Genomic DNA, 25,213 nt, shown 5'->3' with positions numbered 1-25,213 from the left:
TAGATTTTTTTCGAAATATATGAAAGTTGTTTAAGTAATTACAGGGTGTCTCATAAATTTTTAAATGGTTTGGAATTTCATGAAATTTGAGAGAATCGATACATTCGTCTGCGATTCTCACGGAAGTCTCACAAGTATGTATATATTTTTTGGTATAAGTTTACTTTATTATAACTTTAGTACTATTATAACTTTGGTATAACTTTAAGTTTAAATATTTGTCGATAGAGGGTGCTACACGTACAAATCACTTGAAATATGTAAGTAAGAGTCCTATAAAATGTAGGGTGAACGAATAGCAGTTCAGTTCTGAATATTACTGCGTATAATATTACTGAATATGTGCGAGTTGGATTACTCGCGCTTAATAACGTTTTCATTGTGGCGATTGATTTTCGTACAATATTTGAACTGAAACAACATACGTTCACAAAACGGGATATTTTTTTAGGGATTTTCTAGGAATTTTACGGGAAACAGAAGCAAAGTGACGATGGCTATGTCGCTATATCCGAAGTCGTTACGCCTCCATCGACGTTATAAGCAAGGCTCATCAACATTATTCTCCATAGGCATCAGTTGGAACGCCAGTTCCTGACGTTAATGCCGAGGTATCCTTACAAATGAGGTCGTTATAACCGAACTAACTGTACGATTGTTCGATCTGGGAAACTATTGTGTACTACTTTGATATCCATTCCGTGTCTCACACTTTGACTTTTATGAAATTCCTCAGTAATTTTGTTACTTTCTCAATACAGTGTTAACTCGAATTGCGAAGTGTCTCGACTTGAGAGTGATTCCAGTTTACGAACAACAAAACATGTCCGACTCACGAAACATTGATTAAAAAAATATTGAAGCAACTGAAACTTTCGACGATAGAAATAATTTTTGAAAATAATTTGATATCTCCCCAGATGGAGACTTCATTCTTAATTATGGCTGAATAGATATTTTAAGAGCGAATTTATCTGCGCATGAGAAGGTTAAACTTGTAACTCGACGCATCACGATAGAATATTGTAAAAATACACTCATCTACATAAAATTCTGAAACTTATCACGACCCTTTTGGAAAAGACGGTCGTGAAAGAGATGTCGGTTTCCTTAAAATAAGAATATATTCTGATTAGTACTCGAAATCTGTGTAGCAGAGAGAGAGAGCTTGAGAGAGATCTCTGATACTTTATTTTTCCAACACACAAAACCAATATCCTTAGAAATATTTTGCATACCTGCCACGATGTTTCGAATAACTTTAAGGAAATATAGATACCCAATTTTTAGAGCAATGTATTTTGAGAAGGTGGAATCGGAATATAAATTACCTAGTTGGATTAGTTCTCAGCTCTCATAAAAAACCATTACCTTATAGCTAAATCCGTGCCTCACACGTTGAATTTTATCAAATTTCTGTGCAATTTTGTTACTTTCTCAATGCAGTGCAAATTACGAAGTATCTCGACTTGATAGTAATTCAAGTTACGAGTAAAACATTTATCCAAAAAATATTGGTGCATAATGCAGTATCACTGAAAACTCTGATGTTAAAAATAATTTTCGGAAACAATTTTTCATCTCCAGAAGAGAATTAGAGCCTTAGTTATGTCCGAATAATTATTTTAAGCAAAAATTCATCTGTGCATGTTAAACTCACATCTCGACGCAACACAGTAAAATATCTTAAAAATACACGTATCTACATAAAATTTGAAATCTTATCACGGCACTTTCCGAAAAGACGCCCATGAAAGATGTCGGTTTCCTTAAAATAAGAGTATATTCTGATTAGTACTCGAAATCTGTAGCAGAGAGAGAGAGAGAGAGAGATCTGATACTTTATTTTTCCAACACACAAAAAACCAATATCCTTAGAAATATTTCGCATACCTGCCACGATGTTTCGAATAACTTTAAGGAAATGTACATACTCAATTTAGAGCAATGTGTTTTGAGAAGGTGGACTCGGAATATAAATTGCCGATGCTGTCTTCAAGGTGAAAAAAGAGGCAGAGAGAAAGGTTTTTAGTACGCAGAAAAGCAACTTTAATTTTCACCGAAAGGAAGTTTATTCCCACGGAATCGACTCTATTTATATGTGTAAGAAAAGTAGAGAAAAGGGGCTGGGGAAATAAATTTATCCCCCCCACCCGTTTTCACCGACCCGCTCGTTTAATCACCGGGAATCGAACCGTCTACCTCCAGCCTCTCTCCCATTCTTTCTAGTCTAATTTAAAGTCGCTTGTCTTCCTTGCACAGCCCCTTTAACGCTATCAATATAGCTTACTGTAAACAGCCGCTGCATTAGAGGCAAAGTGTGAAATGTGACGGGGGGGAGTAGAAAGGGACACGAGATCTTTTTCCTGTTCCGTAACACGTCCACGGTACGTACGTACATACCTTCCCGTGAAAGAACGTGTGTATGTGAGGGAAAGGAGCAGGATATTGGTGTGTGTTGGAGGCATTTCACAAGGGGAATTCGAAGATATTTTCTCCTTTAACTGATCTAAGATCAAGACGAAGTAGAGGAATCTTCCGTTGGATTTTGCGTCATCCTGGGTTTGCTTGCTTCGTTCCTCAAGATACAAAGATCAAAGAATTTTCTCTCGCTCTCTATCTATGTTCCTTTCGTTCGAGACGCGTTTTACCTCTAGGGAAATTTACGCCCACTCTCCTACAGTCATTCTTGTGGAAACACCGAATCGAACCCAGGTGCTGCTACAAGCTTTGAAATCAATAACGTGGGATTTAACTTGCTATGCATCGGCTCTGGCTATCGAGCCTCTCGGCAAACAAGACTTTTCGGCGCTGGGGCTCCCGAGAAATTTAGCGCGAAAGAACTTGATCTTTAGATGAGTGGCTAAATCCTTAGATGAATAAGTTGGATATGAATCGGGTATTGCTGTTGCACATGCATGCGACGAAAAGTTTGCTTCATAGTAAACCCTTCTTGGAAACGAAGACAAACAGTCTCCGTTTTCGATTCGAGGAGATGGAGGAGATCGTTTCTCGGAGAAATGCGAGTTTTATGCATGACAAATTATCAAATTCTTTCGGGTCTAATAAAAATAGTATATTATTCCGTGTCGCTTGGAAAGTTTCGTGTGAATCCAGGGATTTGTTATCTGTATTGTATCATTATAGATGCCCACCGCAAGACATTTCGGCGTGTTCTTCGGGGATGGATCAACAGTGGCTCGTGAAATTCCGTGTAGTATTTATTGGAGGTAGTATTGCTGACTAACATTTTATGCCGTGGATTGGCAATTAATAATATATAATGATATATGCTGAATCGAAAGGTTTCAATATTTGCGCGCGAGTGAATTTTGTAGTGTGAATGTTATGTGATCGAAGCAAATCATCACGTGAATGTTTACCTCTGGAAATGGTGTATATTGGAGTTGATGCCACGTTGATACATTATGCATTCCACAGTTCCATGTAAGATTTGAGATGAGTTGCTAAATTGTTAGATGAGTTGGGTATGAATCATGTAATGCTGTTGCACATGCATATGAAAAAGTTTGCTTCATAATAAACGCTTCTTGAAACTAAGTCAAACAGTCTCCGTTTTCGATTCGAGGAGATGCAGGAGGAGGTCGTTTCACGGAGTTTTTGCAGGACAAATTATCCCATTCTTTCAAGTCTAATAAAAATAATATATTATTCCGTGTCACTTGAAAAGTTTCGCGTGAATCCAAGGCATTTTTATCTGTATCATATCATTATTAATGTGTCCACTGCAAGACATTTCGGTGTCCTCTTCGGAAATGGATTAACAGTGACACCCGTGTAATGAAATTTCATGTGGCATTGTAGATAGTAATGTCGACTGGCATTTTATGCCGTAGATTCTCAGCCACTAATATACGTATAATAATATTGAGGTGAGTCAAATGTTTCGCATTATTTGCGTAGGAGTATTAAGAGTATAATTAGTGGTGTCATCAAATCATCGCATGAAAGTTTACCTCTCGAAAGGATACATATTGTGGTTGCTGTCGTATTGATACATGTAAGATTTGAGAGAAGCATAGATGAGCCGCAACGCTGCCTGATTCGAGGATGTTTGCTTTGAGGGCGACCCATAATATTTGTTTTGCCAAAAGAGCGATTGCACTTCATTACAGCACAGCGACAGGGTGGTTCAGAAAGTGTTGATCGGATTTCAAGAAACTCAATAATCAGCCAAATTCAGGTAGGTCAAAATTGTGGATTGAGATGCCTTCGACATGGCCATAGAGGCAAATGCTCAAAAATAGCAAAACCTTTTAAACCAAATATAATATTATTGACTGAGCTGACTACTACTGCATTCTTGATTCAAAAACAGTTCTGGAAACGATTGCTAAAAGTTCTAAACAATATTTGATTTCCCTGCATCTATGAAGTTGATCTCATCCATCAACAAACTTCAGGATTATCTATTTTTCAGCGTATTTTCAATTTGGTTTAGAGACGTAACAAGTTGATAAGCAAGTCACATACATTCATCGATAATCAAAACATTTCTATAGAGATTTCTAAAAAAAATTGCATCGTCATTTATGCTAATTTTTCTACATGTTCAAGTCAGCTATTTATTTTAAATAAAAACAAAAAAATAAGCTTTAAAATTAAACAGAGCGTTACGAGTCAGCGTAAAATGGAATCAAAAATGTTTCAAATATTCAAGTTCTCACTTCTAATCAACAATTATCTTTTTCTAATATTCGGTTGAATATTTAGAACCACATTTCATATTCAGCGTTCAATCGAAGGGAAATGATGATGATTCGAAATAGGAAAGGAAAAACAAAAAGTGATTTTTTTTTTGTATATGTGCAGATGAATTTGATGCGCATTCCACCGGGAACTGAAGTTTTCGATAAGCCACTGAAATATGCAAATAAAGATGATTACGGAAGAACGGAATGTTCTCGAAAAGAAAGAACCTCTTCGAGAGTATGATAATAAAAATAATAAGACGCAAGAAAAAAAAACAAAAAAAGAACGAAAAGGAAGAGGTTTCAATGAAAATAGACTGCTCTAACGGGTGTGGGTAATTGATACGTGCTGAAAGGTGTTGTTCTGAGCGAAATTGCATTAAAGCAACAAGATTCCCAACATTAATGGAATGAATCCGAAGATAATCTCATTTACGTAGCCACCTCACTCTCGGCTCTCACATTCTACCCGACATGAAAACCGTGGCTGTTTCAGGTCGATAACTTACACTGCACAAACCAACCATCCAACCAACGACGTACTCATGGTACTGCTCGAGAACCGCTAACTCAGAATTACAATCCAGAATTACATTAATTCATTTATTTCAAGGAAACAACCATTTGCTAATTTTTCTTTTAATTTTCTATTATTTTTTTTTTATATTGTTTTTTCCCCTAGTTTCTAGAGGTTTCAAGTAATTAAATTTAAGCTTTTGTGCAACTTTCGTTCCTTAGATTTTAGTGTGAGGAGCGCCTATGCGACTAGGTTTTCTTAATTACGGTACTATGTAAACGAAATTTTCCACTAGCTTTACTTCTTGCATATTCGTGGTCGTTATTATATTGTAAGTTGAAGTAGAAGAAATTCCTTAGTAAGGCTTTTCCTGTTTTCAGCTTGAGAACAAAATCTAAGAATATATGTGTGTGTATGCAAAGTTTTCTTAGTGTACGTATAAGAAAGTACTGGAAGAGAGCTGCTGCTAGATGAAATACTACAAGAGACACGAATTAATAAAATACGAAGTTAAGGATAATGAAATTATCGTTGGAATAAAGAATTCTTGCTTACTAAGCTGTGTGTCTGAATTTTAAAAGAATTACGCATTTTCAGGAATTGAGTTTTGCGTATTTTTCTCCCTGATCTGCATAGAATAATTTGGGACAATTGAATCGAGTTTGTAAATTTCTTTTTTCTTTCGTTTGTGCTTTGAATTCTTAAATCTATATGTTTCATATTAAGTCAGTCTTAATAATAAATACAGATTAAGAGAAAGAGATAAAAAAGAGATGCTTTAGTTAGGTAAATACCAAGAATAGTCAGCAACTAGAATTCGAATTAATATTCTTCGAATAATTTCATTAATTGTTCGATAAGAAGTCTAAACATTTGCATTATTAATCACGCTACCAAAATTAAAATATCGAACATACTGTCGTATGTGTGTAAATCAATATTTTTTCCTAGTATTAGACTTTTTTAAAGAATAAATAATGATATTTTTTGGAAGTTTCAAGTTTTATCTAAAAAAACTTGGAAAATATTTGTTTCACTTTTATTTGATAACAATATTTGACGAACGATTTATTTTATTTTATTTGTGATATTTATAGAGATATTATTGTTATTTTGATCGTCTAGATTCTAATTGGCCATTGCAAAACCATCTGAGCATGGTAAGAACATGGAATTGGTGAATACGGCTTTATAATTTTACGCGAAATTGTTTGGTAGTCGTGGAAATCTCATGAAAATGAGATATAAATAAGTATGTTACTTTGTAATTTGTCAGTCAGAGATTGATGTCATATGGGTTGAAAACATACAAGATACGTTGGGAAGTATTTAAACGGATTAATTCAACTGAATGTGCAATGGTATTCGAGTGGTTGCTGTTTATTACGTTCAGAAAGGCCAGGCGCAATATATGGTCTAAAATAATTTAACCATTTCACTGGCATTGACGAGATATCTCGCCTTCTTAAAAGCCTTTTATTTTAGCAATGACAAGCCCAGGAATTTCATTAAGCTGATTTCTTGGTGAAACACATTTTCTTATACTCCCTTACTATGCACCTGCTGAAAATTAGACGGTGGGTTGGCATTTAAACGGGTTTAGTGATTTTTACTATGCCGAGGATTAATTAATTATTCATTCGGCTCATGTATGTCCCAAACGTATAAAGTTAACAATGCACCACGTCTGTTGAAGCTCACCCACGCACATTTTGATATTTAAATGATTTCTTTTAAAATTGAAAGTAAGATGAAAAATCATTTTAATAAAAACCTGATGTGAATCAAACTTACCATATGAAAGTAGTGTCAAGAAGGTTCTCTTTTCATCACGAAAATAGATGATGCGTTCAACCACACAAAATATTGAAACATTCCCGCGAAATTCTTCAAAATATCATTCACCTACCTCATTACCTTTCTGAATTTTTTTCCAGCGATGTCATTCCGCTGAACCCTAAAATTCATGTCAAATATTCTGATTCATGACTTATCTATACCTACCTGTGAATCTGACACATTTGAACAAAATTCAAGTCCTTATATCGTGCTCAGATTGATTTTTTATGTCTGTGATCTTATCTTTTTGAATTTTTTTTTTTTGCATAAGCATAAAAATTTGGGATTAAAAAAAAAAATCATGGAAAAAAAGAAGCAATGATTACTCACGAGCATTGTTTGGCTCCCGTGAAGTGCGCCGATTGCGGCTTGTGCCTCAGAATGTGAACCAAATTTTACGAAAGCACAACCTGCAAGAGAATAAATGATAAAGACGAACGTTACTCAAACGAAAGGGCAGGGAACTGATGCATCTGATTCAGAACAGGAAACTATGAGAAATCAGAGATTTGCTAATAGTACCGTATAAATTACGTAGGCATACACTACTTTTGCATAAATTTCTTGCGCTCATTGCAATCCGTATGGACAGTTATCAATGAAGCAGTACCGTGAGATATTCGACAGCATATGTAAATTTTATACGATTTTGGACTTTCGTAATGGTTAGGAATATAAAATAGAAAAATACACATAACGAATTCGAAATACTATATTGCATGAAATTGAGATCGATACACGTATGAACATTTTTGAATTATTTGAATTATATTTTGAAATAACGCGTGGAAACAAATTTATAAAATTATTCGTATACAATATATATATGAGTTTTCATAGAGTAAGGTAATTTAATTCATGTTCAGAAGTATTTTCGCGATTTAATCAAAACATCCACTTGTACATGTATGGAAAACGTAGGAAATTATTCACAATCAATCATTCTTATATGCTCATTAAACTTTCTCATAACTAAGACCTGATAATTTTAATGCATTGATAACAACTACTGCGTAACTTTCAGCCGTGAGACTCCTTATTAAAACTTGACAATGTAGATATTTAAGCATGAGTTTATAAGCGTTGGATCCATTACATTGGCTGCCGAAATCTTAACTGTGAAAGTACTCTGGTGGAAGTCCTTGAATACAATTTTGATAATTAAAACTTTTCATGAGAAAAGATGACATGTCAGGTTGTTGCGAAAAGTATTCGAACTCGATTCTTTTGAGCCAATTACTTTCATTGCAAAGGAACGAACTGAAAGGCGAAGAACACATTAATGAGGTAGTATAGATAGTTACCATGTGTATGCGAGTGTGTTCAAGTGCATGTAAATTTTCTCAACATTGTTTCGGAAATTTATAATGATATCTCCAGGCGGTTATTACATTCATCGAATTGTTAGAATACTTCAAAAACATTCCATGCCAACTGTAGCGCGTCAACTTATATATAGATATGAAGACAAAAAAAAAAATTATAGTTTTTTAAATGGAGTTGAACCGTTACTAATGTTCTAAAATTCAATTAGATTGTTTTTGGGATATATTCGTCAAAGAGTTTTGGAAATAATGAAGAAAAAAACCTGAAGAAGTTAGAATGTAAGTAACCGAGATTTAAAATATTTTGGAGGTAATATATATAAAATTGAATGAAAATATCAACTTAGGTAGTATCAATTTTTCTGTATATTTCTGACGCAAAAATCACGTAAGAAATGCAAAATTATCCCTGAATTTTGAAACATCAATTGTGTTAAATTATCCTTGCCGATAGAATTCAATGTAAGAATTTCTATTTTTAAAGGACTTGAAAAATTAAAATGCCAAGATCGAAATGAATAATCTGATAGAAATTGGGTGATGTTTAAATTTCTAACGTATAGATAACCTTACTGCTCTTCGGTTAAGCTAGTTACTTAGAAAATTTAAAATTTTTCATACCGTTACAACCGCTAACAAACTTGAAATTGCTCCAAAGTACAAACTGAAGAAAAGCGTTGGAAACCATTAAATAAAATAAATTTTACTTACCATGGCCTCATCAATATGATTACAACCAGTTCAATTATGTACCACATATACACTAACATCTAAACTCCATACATGGGCACGAAATTTTTATACACATTTATAACATTTATATGAGACATTGTGAACTTTTATGATTACTTACCTTCATTGAATTGCCTATTTTAAATATCGGTTCCATTTTTTAAACATACATCGGAACAAATAGACCTTTAGACTATTTGAAATTTTTAGCTTATTTATATATTACCGACAAACTAAATTTTATATTTTCGAATTAATTTTCATACAAAATCCAATTTATTTTCTCAAATCAAAACACGTAAGCACAAAATTCTTTAATAAAAAAGGATGATAAAGGAAAATATTATATTAAGTTTTCAGCATTTATCAGAGTATTTTTAGTATGAGTTATTCAGCAGATAAAGAATGTGAAGTATGAATACAACAAAAAACAAAAGCTGGAACAGAAATCATATTCTAGCGGCTTTAGAGAATGATTCCCAGTACTCTGAAATCCCGCTAATTATTCAAAATCTATTCAGTCGGAGACATTAGAATGTCTGAAAGGTATAATAGCTACTTTGGACTAAGTACTGATGGAGTAAAGGAAACACAATGCCCATTCAAAGTAATGACTATTTATTATTCCGCTTGCGACATTTACTTAGAGATCCTTGTGTCTCTATCTTACAGTCGAATAATTGATACCATTAGTTACAAAGAAATCCGTATATCTTGAATATTACTTGGGATAGTTTTAAGAAACATATTTTCTTTTCCTCATCCGGTAACAAAATATAAATTCTTGAAACTTGAGTGTAATACAATGTTTATTTATACGGTGCTCGTAATTAGACATAAATGGAGTCTCTATGATACGAAATTTTTAGTTATATCCATCTTCTTGGAATTCCATTCATTTTGAAAACAGACATGGTGTAACAAATTTATTTAAAATGGTAATTGGCTTCCTATAATTCTTACTTTGTTTACAGTTATATTGCAAGGATCATGTTTGCTGAAAGGTAGTTCCCAGGCTTCTGCGTGTTGCTAAAAAGCATGCTTATATGTCTTGCTCTAAAGCATGTTTACGTGTCTTGCTAAAAAGCATGTTTACGTGTCTTGCTGAAAAGCATGTTTACGTGTCTTGCTGAAAAGCATCATGTTTACGTGTCTTGCTGAAAAGCATGTTTACGTGTCTTGCCGAAAAGCATGTTTACGTACGTGTCTTGCCGAAAAGCCAGTTTTTATATTCTTTTGCTTTTGGAACTGCTGAACAGTCATCTTTCTGACACTCGTGTGCTCCGAAAGCCATATTTCCGACTTCCGTGAGCTACAAAAGCCATCTTCTAGGAGCTCCCACATTACAAAAGGATCACTGCATGCTTCTCAATTATTCAGCAAATCTTTTGCTTTTAGGCTTGTTTACACAGGCTATGTAAAGTTCAGTTAGGATTGATATTTTCACTAAATCCATTGTTAAATGTTTGCTAGTAGTTCGTTCACTTCATATGAAGTGTGAAATTGTCTTCGGAATATCATTTTAAGTATATTTAGCATGAACACAGAAACTGAATTCCAGAGGATAGTCAATATATATATATATACGACATTTTTTTTCCTGCAACTTCAACGGAAAGAGTCAAAAGACCTACTGTTATTTGTTCTAGGTTTTAGAGTCTCGCTAGCATAAATGTCTTTCCTCATTCCCATGGCTTATTCGGAGTAAGGGCTTTTTATCGCAAAAGTTCAGTCGCAGAAATATTACTTTTTTTTACCCTCGGGATCCAAAGGCACATAACACCATCTCTCTTTTGCTCATAGAAAATACTCACGCGCACACATTCATGCAAAATACTTTGCTGGAAGCGTTTTTATGGTTCCTGCAGATTTATAGTTCGTAAACAGCTCTCATGTCTTTAATGCGTTATAAAATGTAAATCTTGAATTTTTTTTTTTACTCGAGTAGGTTTTTTTTCGAACATTTTTCCAGCTTGTAACTTTTTAACGCATCGTTTCTTTTGTGACAGTCCCCTACAATGCACCTAAGAGCCATTTTCTCCAAAAAAATTCATGATTTTTACAAAAAAAAGCAGCTCGGTGTATACTATATAAAAGGAAAATTTTATTCCTGTCCGACAAAAAATAACCATGAACATAAGCTAAGATTCGGTTCACATTACTAAGAGTTCCTATAACATATCACATCCAAAACATTGGAACCAAGCTTATATGTTGAGGAAAATATATTTTTCTTTGGAAATAAATTTCCGAAAAATTTGTGCAATGGAGACTTACCGCAAATGTAAAAGCATTGCTACAGCCCAATGGAGAATTTTAGAAGACTAATTCTGAAATCTCTTAGCACCTTAGACCAGGGAAGAAAATTTTGTGTGTGTGTATATATTTTAAAACCGTGTCAAGAAACTTGTGTTTATCTTTTTTCCGTGTATCCATAAAATTTGCACATCTTGAATTTTTTTACTTGAGTTTTTCAACATTTTTTTAGCCCGTAACTTTTTTAACGCATCGTATCTTTAGTGACAGTCCCCTACAATGTACCTAAGAGCCATTTTCTCCAAAATATTCATGATTTTCACGGAAAAGCAGCTCGGTTCGTACAATATGAAAATAAATTTTATTTTTGTCGACAAAAAATAGTCACGAACATAAGCTCTAAGATTCAATTCGCATTATTAACAGTTTCTATAACATATCACATCCAATACATTGGAATCAAACTTATTTGTTTAGCTAAAATATATTTTTCTTTGGAAATAAATTTTCGAAAAATTCGGTGCAATGGAGACTTACCGCAAATGTAAAAGCATTGTTACAGCGCTATGGGAAATTTTGGGAGACTAATTTTAAAATCTTAATGCTTTAGTCCATGATAGGCAATTTTTTTACTTGTGTATATATTTTATAACTGATCAAGAAACTTATGTTTATCTTTGTTCCGTTTATCTATACAATTTGCACATCATGAATTTTTTTTTCCACAAGTTGGTTTTTTTAGGATCGACCATGAGTTTTCACATTGACATTGACAAATCGACATTGACGGATTGACGGGTTTTATTGCACCGTCTATCAACTGCTTCGACAAGGTGACACCGGTATTGTTTAGTAAGGTTGTTAATAAATGGAGTAGCTTACCTTCGGGGGTCGAGAATTCTAAAACAATTGATACGTTTAAAAAGAAGTATGATAGAAATAGTGGGATAAATCGAGAAGCTATCCATACTAAGATAATACAATCATAATCTTTTTTATGGGCAGTGTATCATATATTAATAATAATAATTTTTTTTGGTGATATCTGCTTTTACATTAGGTTGCTGTATTTTAGTTAAATTTGACATCCATATTTTTTATTGGCATAATTTTTTCAGCCATCACGTTCGGCAATTTGCCTGTTGTGGGCTTTGTATTTGTATTTCCAACATTTTTTTTATCTTGTAACTTTTTATAGCGCATTGTTTCTTTTATGAAAATCCCCCTACAATGTACCTAAGAGAAATTTTCTCCAAAAAATTCATGATTTTCACAAAAAAAAGCAGCTCGGTTTAAGCGATATAAAAGAAAAATCTTATTTTTTCCGGCAAAAAATAACTATGAACATAAGCTAAGATTTAATTCACATTATTAAGAGTTACTATAACATATCACATTCAATACATTGGAACTAAGCTTATATGTTTAGGTGAATATATTTTTCTTTGGAAATAAATTTTCGAAAAATTCGGTGCAATGGAGACTTACCGCAAATGTAAAAGCATTGCTACAGCCCAATGGGGAATTTTAGGAGACTAATTCTAAAATCTTAATACTTTAGTCCATGGTAGGAAATTTGTGTGTGTGTATTTTAAAACCGAGTCAAGAAAACTTGTGTTTATCTTTGTTCCGTTTATCTATAAAATTTGCACAGATATATATATATATATATATATATATATATATATTCTTGACGCATATGTTCCAACTGACGACAAAGATTCGAGATAAAATTTGGAAAAAATAAGAGAGTAAAAAAAAAAGTCCTTTTTTACTTTTCCGTCAAATTTCGAAATGAATTATTTATAGTTTGCGCAAGTCGTGTTTGTTTATTTAAATGGTTTTCGTGAAGGAATTGTATGCGCTCTGCTAAAGTTATCTGTATAAAAAAATTGTGGTAAGTACGCGAATGAGAACGAGGAGGTTGGTTGTGTGCTGGATCGTACTTTCAATTTTAAAATGAAATGAAGTAGACACAAAATATTGAGAAATGCATCCGCAGGTACAAGATTAAAGTAGAGCGTTGATTTTATAACATTTTTTTTTACCATTGCTTTTGAATATCTAATCATTTGTGGACGATATTAAATTTTTTTTTACCATATCTTAATGCGCTCTTCCAATATGGAAATAATCCCTCTAGTATAAGATATTCTGAAAGATATATACCAGACACAGAAAAACTGATATTTCTTTTCCGTACCGGCATTTGGAAATCAATCCATAAATAAAAGCTGTAATGTCAGTCTAGAAAATGCTTTTGGTTCGAAGTTGCAGTCAAACTCGGTTACAGCAACCTGTGTTGTAACGGCATCTCGGTTATAATATCAATAATTAACGGCGGGGCTGATCTCCATAGAGAATTATGTTAATGAACCATGCTTATAACGCCGATGAAAATTCCACGAACTCGGATATAACGATACATTTTTCGTCGCTTTATGGCGTTTTCAATACTTGATGATTGAAAATAGGACTTTTAAGAAGTTCGGGGTTCCTATATAATTAGCATTACCCGTATAAGGGACATTTGTATTTCCCCCTAATTTGGCCTTTTTTTGATTTCGCCAATACAAAAATATCCCGTTTTCGCTGGTTTTTTTGGACGAAATTTACTTTATTGATTAATTCTTTACTAGTCAGAAATGAAGATTTTTGCATAATTTATAAATTGTGAAAAATTAATATGATCATAAATATCGATATTACTTATTTGTCATGCTGATTTTTTTCTCCTTGTGATACGTTTTAAATCACTGCATATTTTCTGGTACAGTATTCCTCACCAATGGGTATTCGTTAGCCATATTTGGCGATTTCTCTGACTGTTGGTAATATTTTGGCGAGAATTGGTGATATCTCGTATATTTATAACTCCAATTCATCGTTTTCTTTTGATCAAATATGGCCAACCTAATCATAATAAAGTAATCGGTTCCTTGCACAGCATCTGATTACATTTTTCATCAAAAAAGGTCTCTCAACGGCACCCTCAGTTGTAACGGCAGCTCTATTATAACGACAAAAATTCTCGGAATCTTCGATGTCATTACAACCAAAAAAAAGTTTGACTGTACATTATTTTCACTGTATATTCAATAATTTTTCACGAACGTTTATATGTGAAATCAAAATTACAACATCAAAATTTTCTACTGATTCTGATGTTCTAAAATTGGAGCGTTTACTGATTTCTAAGCGTGTTGATGGCTTCCCAGTTTCACCACACTAGCATGGAGTTTGATATCCGTTCTCGAACGATCAATATCGAAAATATATATAATCAAATGATACTATCCGTCCTCCATATCTTCACATAATAACATTTCCCAGAAATTGCTGACATAGCTAATGCTAGCCGATCTTAAGATCTTCTCCGAACTGCTAGAAGCAGTGAAATACGATGGCGGATATGCATTTCATGTTCATTAAATATCGTTGATTTCAATATTATATTACTTTAAAACATTCTTCATGGTCAATTTCCTTAATCAACATGGCAACACAGGTATTGATTCAGACGTTGGCGATAGATAACCGTCTAAAATACACGTATACATTTGGATAACAGGAATTTCAGTTGATTTCCTGTTGATTGGGTCATTTCTGATATTTTTTGAAATTTTGACACTGTTACAAACGTTGACTAATATAATTTTATTTCAAATCCGATGAAAAAATGAAGACAACTAAAATATTAAAAAATACAAAAAGTTTCTATCTTTAATAGTCACTAAAAATTGTAGTAGAGATCATATTTGATGATTTTTTCATAAAAAAATATTTTTAATGCGAAAGTCGATAGTATTCACACCAAACAAATAAAAATATTAAAAAAAATTATTACAGGGAGAAAGGTATTTTTTAACTGTCATAAAGTTCTATATATTTGGCATGTTACTGTCCTCTATATCTATCGAAATTACTGACACAGCTAATGTTAGCCAATCTTACGATCTTCTCCGAACAGCTAAAAGCAGTGAAATACGATGTTGGATATGTATTTCATTTTGATTAGGTATCGTTTATTTCAATATTATATTACTTTATAACATTCTTCATGGACATTTCCATTAATCAACAAGGCACCAGAGGTATTCATTCAGCCGTTGGCGATGAATAACCATCTAAAATGTGCACAAATATTTGGATAACAGGAATTTCAGTTGATTTCTCATTGATTGTATCATTTCTGATATTTTTTTGAAATTCGGGAATGTCACAAATGTTGGCTGATGTAATTTTATTTCAAATCTGATGAGAACATGAAGATATAACTAAAAGATTAAAAAATACAAAAAAAAAAAATTGCAATTTTAAATGATTGCTAAAAATTTTAGTAGTGATAATACTTGATGTTTTTTTTTTATGGAAATAACGTGGATAGTTTTACACCAAACATGAAAATGCTAAAGAAAACTTATTTATTACAGGAAGAAAAGTATTTTCTGACTTCAAAACTGAAGTTCTATTCTTTGGCATGTTAAAAATTTTTCTCATCCTGAAATTTATGTTTCATTTTTGTCTTTAACAGGTTTTTTTTTTTCTTTTGCTCACGCGAATTTTATTTTAGTTTCTTCTTCTCCGGATGCTATTTTTCTTATTAGAAAAGAACAAGAACAAAACAAAAGTTGTTTTTTTACTTCATTCCTATGCTATATCTCCACTAGTTTCTTGCATAAGCTTCTTCCGTTTCCAAACTTGTGTACGCATTCCTGAGAAGAAGTTGTCGAGTTCTCTGTCTTTTCTGACATCATATCTCTTGCTTATTTCAAATTTTTTTTTTCTTGTATCATACTCAAGGATGTGCATGGCCTGCTGGAATGGGGCACGGCACTTCCCTTCACGCTTCCTTAACTTACAGTTTCGGAACTATGAGCCCTAAAGAGGGAGTAATGTATGGGAAGTGAGCCACTCCTTTGGGTGGTATGAAATGCAAATACCTGTCTCTGTTTTTAAAAATTTTTCAACATAAAGTACTTTCGTTACAGCGACAGGATTTCCGTTTATATAACTTTACTTTTAGTTTTTCCTCCTTTTCGTTCAATATTTGAAGCTTCTAATTTGAAGAACGATAGAAAATATTCGATCGAAATGTTCGTAATCAAGAATGGAAATATTTTGTAACTTGTTGTTTGTGATTGCCAAGTATCTATATAGTTAAAAACACACAAACTGTTCGCAAGATGCTTTGTTTTAAGGAATGTTAAAAGTACGAGAAAAGTGTTTAGTCTACTAAGGAACGTTAATCATATAAAATCATTGTTTACCCTATTTAGGAATGTTAAACTTATGTAAATGTCATGTTCAGTCTACTCAAGAATGTTAAACATGAAATCAGTATTTAGTTTACTGAAGAATAATTAATGTTATTTAAACAGTGTTTACATAGTCGATGTATAAATTTGTTTGTGGCTATATTTTGCCCAGAATCACTCTTGTAGGGCTTTTTCGAAATCCAAAATATGAGTCAAAAACACTTATGAAATCATTATTATACTCGTTTTGATAGGTGTAGAGGTTTCCTCCGTATAATTATCATTAATTCTATCACATATAACTCCGCATCTTTTATCAAGTTTCAAAGTTTTAGGATATTTTTTGAAATTGATTTGTGGGTTGGATAAAATTCTGAAACTGTTTCAACAACATTGAAAGAATGTTTAACCTTCGTCAATAGATTTTATTCTTACAAAAGATGTTTGATCTCTACTATCAGTGTTCATTATTTTCAATGACGTTTGATCTCTATTATCGGAGTTTATTTTGCAAATGATATTTGAACTCTATTATCAGTGTACATTCATTTACTAGGTGATATCCTGTATAATCAACGTTAAATAGTTACGTAATTGTTAAATTACGGGGAAATCAGAATATTCGAGTTTATCAACATATTTGCAATTTCACCTGACCAATATTTACCATTTCCACCAAATGTTTGTGATTACACTAAACAGTTTAAATTCGCGAGATTTACATTTCAACTACTTGGATTTCTAGACGTGACGTTAGAGAAATCTTATTTACTACCGATATTTATATTTTATACAAGCGTTTACTGCTATTGTTTAAACAGTACTACGATAACCGGGGTGTTACTAATCATAAATATAATTTATTGATTTTCGGTGTGAGTTAGCAGCAATTATCCTCTTATAAACGTCATGTAGAATTCAGAATTGAATTATAACAATTATTCATCGATCAGAATTTCAGACATGGGAAATTAATATCTGATAAGACATTTTGATTCGATAAACCATGGCAGGAAATCGAAATTAATTTATTTTTTTGATGAAAACAAAATAAAATAAACCAGGGTAACATAAAAATAAATGTAATTTCAAATGATAAAATACTTGAAATCATTAGATCATTTCAGGGGAGTTTTAGCAATTTTCAAGCAGCGAAGATCACAGCCATTGGAGAGATAATAGAGAGAGACAGACAGAGAAAAAGATAGAGAGATAGACAGAGAGAAAGACAGCGAAGAGTATAGACGAGCAAAGCAATTCCGCAGTCAAGAAGAAATAGAGCAGCACATCAAAGGTATGAGAGTTATTAAGGTAGAGATAGGTAAAGGAATGGTAGGTAGGATAAGGAGGTAGGTATTGAGGTATTTCCCGCTTACCTTTGCTCTGCCCTTCTGGCCCCCTTAAAATGGTACACTCTTCTATCTTCCCAAACGGCTGGAAAATGAGTCGAACATCATCCTCTGTATGTTTCTTACCAAGCATTCCCACAAACAATTTTCGGTCTTCTGGAACAGAGAGGGGTCGAGTTTTCAGTCACAGTAGTCACCAGATTACCATAACAGCAAAACTCATCCGCGTGTATCATCACGGCCGGAGTTATGTGACCAATGCATTTTCTGATCAACTTCAGTACTAATGATCGTTCAACACAAAATCTTCACTCATTTGTTTTTTTCTTTCTCGTGTTTGTTTTTTTTGGTAGTCGTTTTAATGGAAATGAGGTTGATAGGAAAAAGGGGGTGAAGGAAATAAAACAGCTGTCTCAGAAACCAATGCTTTATAAGAAATATTTTGGGAAAGAAATCTCTCAAAACAGCATGCTGAGATAGAAGATAATATAAGGAAATATATAGAAAAGTACAAAATGCAAGAACACATATAGCGATAAGATAAATGATAAGAAGTTACAAAAGAAAAAAAATTAATGCAAAAAAGATTCAAATGAAACTTGGCACGAAATAAAAAGTGACGTTTTAATCGTAACGTAATTGATATCCACAGATTTATTAAATATTCGAAGTTACGTACCCGCGGAATAACCATAATAAATTATGCTAGGTGTATTTTGAAGTCCATACACTATAAAGAATAATGATAACCATGTTACAGGATATGTGACGAGATCTCAAATTTGAATTGTCACTTCAGCCAAAAAACTGAATAACTGGAATTCAGACTCGGATTTTATTGAAAAAGCTTGCTAAAACTCATGAGGAATACAAACAATCCAAACGTCAAATCCATCAAATACAAATACCTTAAATGACATGGACTGTCTTGAGAAAGTATTTGACTTTCCTTAAAAAAATTCAGAAAAATGATTTTCAACTTTGAAAAAGTAGTAGAAAGCGAAAAGACATCGAATACAAAAAAAAAAAAAAAAAAAAAAAAAATAGGCGTTATATTATTTAGTATTGAAATATCAATCCAACAAAAATAACCTCCGTGCAATGCATATGCGATAACTTAAACCACAGAGAATTCCAGCACGTAAATGTAATTAAATTGACGATACCAAGAGAAAACCAGAAATAATAACAATACCTGATAAATCTTATTTTGTGCTTTTTTTTTTTCAGAAAACCTCGCTAATTAGATGGCGTTCTTGAATTTAGTTCTGAGAATTAGTGCGCATAGTTAATAAAGTACAATCTTATAGGATAAAAATTATGAAAGTAGTGAAAGAGAAAATGTACCTAATGAATGATACTTCCATTAACTATCTTCCACAAGTAGGTACAAAAAACATGAAAATAATCTAAAAAAAAAAAAACAAAAACCGAGCGTTATCATAAATTTTCAACACACGCGAGAACGATACCGTTAGTTGTAAATTACTTTCAAAAAATTACCTACAATACAAAACAAAAAAAAAAAAAAATCTAGAACGTTCTAAAACAGGAGAAAATATATAATAATGGGGAAAAAAAACCGTAATTGCTAACACTTTGTCAGTTTGTGATTGGATATGCTTTCCATTCATTATTATCATTATTATTATTTTTTTTTTTACTTTTTTTAATTCGATATATTTACACACACACACACGTTCTATCTTTCCGCTTTTTTGCTATCTGGAAATGGTGGGAAAAAAATGAACAGGGGGCGAGAGAGAGAGAGTTTCAATTATTTCCGTTAACTGGATTATTGATTTCCTTTAAGGAAGTTAATTGTGAATTTTCAGAAATGATGCTGGGCTATTGATTGGGAAGACATGAGAACAAAAGAAATATATGTATGTGTGTGTGCGTATAATATTGAAAAAAAAAAGTACATATATTTCCTATTTAAAAACACGAAAGCTATTACTGGAGATTCTTTTTACCGAATCGAATCGATAGTTATTTAACTTTTCCTATCATGTATATACAAATATAAGGTGGGTAGAGAGATAAAAATCAATTATTCAAAGTCGTTTAGAAATAATGTTTTTCTCTTATAAATATATTATAATGCATTTAAATATACATAAATTGTAAATATTTCCAAAAACTAACTATCGTTTGAAATATTTAATAATAGAGAAAAGAAGCCAATTATTTTTTTAGTCTGGCGGGATCGTTTATTTATAGGAATTACATATTTATTACGATTTCCAAATTTTTCAATTTCAATCTTTTTATATTATTTATTAATTTTAATTTTGAAATTCCAATGAGAAAAATTTCTACAGAAACTAATAAAGTATCACTTTTTTGATGCGTACTATAATAAAAATAAAAGTTTTAGAATTGGATAAATCTTACTTTCCATGAAACATTTATAAAGGAAACGTACCTTACATTAAAAACCCTAGTGATTATTTTAGTTGGTTTTCTAGCGAAAAAATACATTTTTTGAAGAAAAAAAAATTAATGATAGTACTGTGGATTCAAATTCTAATCAAAATTAGTAAATTATTAGAATAAAATTAATAAAAAATATTCTTGAAGGTTATTGAAAGGATATTAAAAATATTTTTTAGTCATTAATTTGGTTTGTGTATTCATTTGGGATTTTTTTCCCTCCTAAAAAAAATTAGATAAAAAAATGAAAAAAAAACAACAACATATAACTAATGGTTTTTAAGAAGGACGATTTCCCTTCATTTAAAAGCGTAAGGAATTAACAAATTATTATTATTTTTTGGGTAGAAAAATGTTTTTTTCAAAAGGAAACGACATCTAGAATAATTTGATAGCTTATCCCATCTAATGAATTTTTCTTGTCAGAGGATGAAGACACACCAGAGAAAGATTCCATCATAAAAAAATAGAAATAAAATTATATAAATTTATTATTATTTATGTTTTTTGAAACACATGACCGCAGGGTGAAAATAAGAAAAAAAGTTCAAAAAGATTAATTTTTGCAATGTTTTAGCTAAATTACATATTGAGGAAAAAAAATGATAATAATGAATGATGAAGTGTTTAGATATATATCAAGAAACGTGTTAAAAGTTTTTCTATTCGTTTTTGAAGAATCTTTCGGCTTTTATAAGTAATACTTTTTTTTTCTGAAATGCTGAAAATGGATTAACAAAAGATGATACAAATCTTGAAAAAATATATATATATATAAAAACGGCTTTTCTCATCGTCTTTGAAATTTAATTGCAATAATTTTTTCCTAAAGTAGGAAATTGCGTTCCCTTAATCTAAAATTCATCTGTCATTTTCTTCAATTCTGAATAATAAGTCAGCCGTGAGAAAAAAAAAAAATCACTTTTTTGATAATTTTTTATATTATTTTTTAACATTTTTCTTTAAAGAAGGAAAAAATAATCTTGATTTATTTATTTGAGAGAATTTTTATACCGAGAAAGATCCGTTGATAAGCGTGAATTTACGTCTTAATTGCTGTGTTAATGATTTTTTTTTGTATTTTTGTTTATTTATTTTAGCGATGACTTATTATTAGTTTAATTAAGAAGAATATTTTAAAACATTTGCTGCCCGGTGGAATGGACTGATAAGAGGAATTTTTATGAATATTCATTTTAATCAAGGGAATTAAATGCATTTAGAAAATTTACGACTTTTTTTTGTTGTTTAAGGTAATCAATGTGGTTAACTTATTTGGTTGGAAATAACCAAAAGGTGTATATAACATTGGATGTCGATGGTTTGAGGATATGTATTTGAAATTTTTAGCAGAAGTGATGAGCAATGGCTCTTGAAGTCATTTCAGAATTGCTCCATCAGCTTATTTATGCCTTTAACTGCCTACAGAACAATTTATTTCAGATTGCAGTTGGGTAATAAAGGTTTTACGGTGCTTGTGAAAACTGCATTTTATTAAGTTAGATTATATTTTTGATAATTCAATCGAACCCAAAATGTCAAATTTACCTTTTCACGCAATTCGCCGATTGAAATGTTTAACTTCCTTTACTTGTATAATAAATAGAATTACCAGCTTCGAACACTCTTTAGTATTTCGGGGAACCACGGTGATTTTTAAGCAGTTTGAAAACGCTTACCACGCAGCCCTTTAACCGGGCCAATGGCTAAAATTTACGATTATTTCGTAACACAGAGTCTAGGTGGTGTACGGTTTAAAATTTCAAAATTGGCTTTTCTAAAGGCGAATAAAAAAGATTTAACATCATGCAAAGTACTTTAAACAATATTAGTAATACAATGTAGTTTCCGATTAGTCCGTGCAACGAAGTAGTTTCCTTCTAACTCGTTATATAGAAAATTTGTCATGCAGAAGTAATTTTCAATGTAGAATAAGTTAACGAAAATGGGAGCGTTGCCGCAAAAATTTCATTATGTCGAACTTCTAAGTCGGTTGCTATGATACACGTTACGGATAGCTCGGGAAAAATCTCACAGAATCAATCAGAAGACGCGTAGCACAGGTTAGGATCCTATAGGAGCATTTCAAATTGCAATGATTCGATTACGATTGGATTGGGTATTCCGCATTCCTTAGGTTTCACTATTAACATTAAGTTGGCGGCAAGTTAGTTATTAGCACTGCAAGACCATAAGTATATTCATCTCCTCCACAATAATGTAAGAAAGAGCAAAACCGATTGTGAAAATGCAATAAAGTCGTTTGATGTACGATATATATCTCATATAACTCAATTTAAGTGTCTTTTATTTGGTTTTCTGCAAAAAAAAAAGTAAATTCAATAGCTTTTTTTAGGTCGATTCTCACACCACTCCTTTTTTACTCAAGCTCAGAATGCCACATCTGCAGATGGTGAGTTTAACTTACGGTAAAATTGCATTCGCTTTTCTCAGGAAAAGTAAAAAAAAAAAAAAAAAAAAGCTTTTGTCTTTATTTTGTTACCAGGTGCGTAGGGCGGAATTCCTTCGAAGCCCAACCTATTCGACCCTGTTAAAACTCGGCAGGACTCTCAGTAATAAAAGCCGTAGTTGGAAATAGTTCGCTCCCTCTCCGTGATAAATTACTCTACCCAGGGTAGAAAACGGCGGACGTTGGGAAGTATTCGAACCCGGTGAAGCGGTGCGAAGTGTTGGTCTTATAAAGCTTTTTGTCTTCGAACTTTACGATGGGGTAAGACGAAAAAATAAGGGAAGAAAGCAATAAGAAAGAGAACAAAGGAAAATAGAATGGAGAAAGAAAAATAGAAGAAGAAGAAGGAAAGAGATTGTTTTTATCTAGCCTTATACGAAGTCCACGATTCACTGAACCAAAACCAAAGTGTTGTAGAGTTTCGCATGCGGTTATCAGGTATTTGCCTCCCGAGGAAAGGTTTTCAAATGTTTCCATTGAAAATCCTGTGTTATTCCACTTGCTCTGGCCTTGCTGTGGGCAAGGTAACGTGTTGGTGGGAATTCTTAAAATAAACGTAAAGTATATACAGGCGATGTAGAAAATGTCAGGGTTGAAATTTCTAGACGTTGTAGAGTTGAGAACAAAGAGAAACTACTTCTTTGAAACTTTTTGGGAACTTTCCGTCACTTGTGGATTGTGTGTGCGAGAGCTGTTATTTATTTATTTTATATCTTAAAAGAGATGTTTAAGTATTTGCATTACTTAATGATTATAAGTTTGTCCTGTACGTCTCGTACTGGTCGTCTCTCGGGTGTTAAATCTGACTGCAGGAAGAATAATTTTAGGACTATGAATCACCTGTGGATTTATATATGAGGGGTTGAGAACAAGGTGGTCTAAGTCACTTGAGCGAAAATTTTCATATATTAAAAAACTTCCTTTACTGAAAGCTCTTGAAAAATTAGTTTTCTTTGAAATGATTTCTTGCTGATAAGATACTTCAGAGTCTAAAGTGTCTTACAATTATAAAATCATTCCAATAAAAACTAATTCTTTAGGAGCTTTCAAGAAAGAAAGTTTTGTTATGAAAAGCTTTACACGACTGACTTAGACCACAACCCTCCATATATGTATAACACATATATTAAACTGACTTTTTCGAAAATGACTTTTAATACTCTCCTCAATCGCAAGTAAAATTCAAGAATGTCGTTTGGGCTTTTCAGAATTGAAAAGCCCAGAAAAGTTGGGCTTTTCAGAAATTGGCTTTTACAGAATAAAAAAAAAGAAATGAATGAAAGTGTGAAATTATTCAAGTAATAAAACTTTAAACACGATTTTCTCAGATTTTAGTTGATGGAGCTTCTCCGTAGGATTGAGAAAAACTGGTGAAATTCTGTATGGATATTTATACAATATATGTCAGTAAAATGCACCTTAAATATGGATATTACCATTTGTTAAAATTTTATTAATTTCCAAAGTTTAAAAAAGATAAATGTCAAAAATCCGAATTCAAAATTTTTTTTAAATAGTTTCTATTGATCAAATGTTAAATCGAAGATCTATTATACTAACACATGTCGAATAAACATTTGCACAAAATTTTAGCATTTTTGGTGTTCAAATTTTTTTAAATCTCAGATGAATTACAAAAATTCAAAATTAGATTTCAGGAATTTGGTCTGAGAAAAAAACGTTGAAATTCCATTTTTTCGATACTTTTATACCGTCTTTTATTTCGAAAAAAGCCAATTGATAGGAAATTTTTTGCACTTGACTAGAAATTGAGAGAAATATATTTTAAAGCTTTTGAAAAATCTACATTTCTTTGCTGAATCTATTTTGTATATTACAACTATTAAACTTAATGTCTCTGTGCCGATGAGATATCTCACTAAAACAAGCAGAATTGCATGATTTTATATTCAGTTATTATCATTTAAATTTAAATACCTCACGTATGAAAGAGGGTACATATTGATGAATGGATCGATAGCACCATTCTCTATCACAGTTTCAGAACGCAATTCATTTCGATCTCTCAAAGAGATTGAACAAAAAAAAACAACTCAGGTATTCCGTGCATGTTAAATCATACTAAAGTATGTTTTAATTTATTTGAATGTAATGGTAAAATAACAAAAAAATTCAAATATCTCTATTCCTTTATCTCCATTCAACGTATTCATATATTTTGCTTCATCTTAAACATTTGAAAAGAGTTTTTTTTTACCTTTAATTTTTCTGAAGTAAAATATCTCAACAATTATTGCTTCGTTTGAATTCCCTCTTGTATATGAATAAAGACGTAACATGCAAATCATTTCATCTGCA

At 32.1% G+C, this 25,213-nt stretch overlaps 1 protein-coding gene across 7 annotated transcripts in view; it reads right to left on the bottom strand.

Annotated features, from left to right (window-relative positions):
• The window catches only part of bru3 (CUGBP Elav-like family member bruno 3), a 606,527-nt gene that overhangs the window by 81,224 nt on the left and 500,090 nt on the right, over positions 1-25,213 (bottom strand). For 4 of the 7 annotated variants that reach the window (XM_089246538.1, XM_089246535.1, XM_089246540.1 and 1 more), the window contains 2 exons: positions 18,016-18,144; positions 7,399-7,478 (listed from right to left, as the gene is read on the bottom strand). In XM_089246538.1, coding sequence (XP_089102664.1) covers positions 7,399-7,478; positions 18,016-18,144 — 209 coding nt within the window. The remainder of the gene's footprint in view (positions 1-7,398; positions 7,479-18,015; positions 18,145-25,213) is intronic. The other 3 variants (XM_089246542.1, XM_089246539.1, XM_089246541.1) reach the window with 1 other exon arrangement.

The sequence above is a fragment of the Pholcus phalangioides genome, unplaced genomic scaffold (genome assembly GCF_987345545.1).
Source record: "Pholcus phalangioides strain wild (caught in Gottingen) unplaced genomic scaffold, Ppha-v1.0 ptg000017l_1, whole genome shotgun sequence".
NCBI classification, from domain to species: Eukaryota; Metazoa; Arthropoda; class Arachnida; order Araneae; family Pholcidae; genus Pholcus; species Pholcus phalangioides.
Note: the sequence above shows the minus strand (reverse complement) of the source record. Positions and strands in the feature narration are given on the sequence as shown.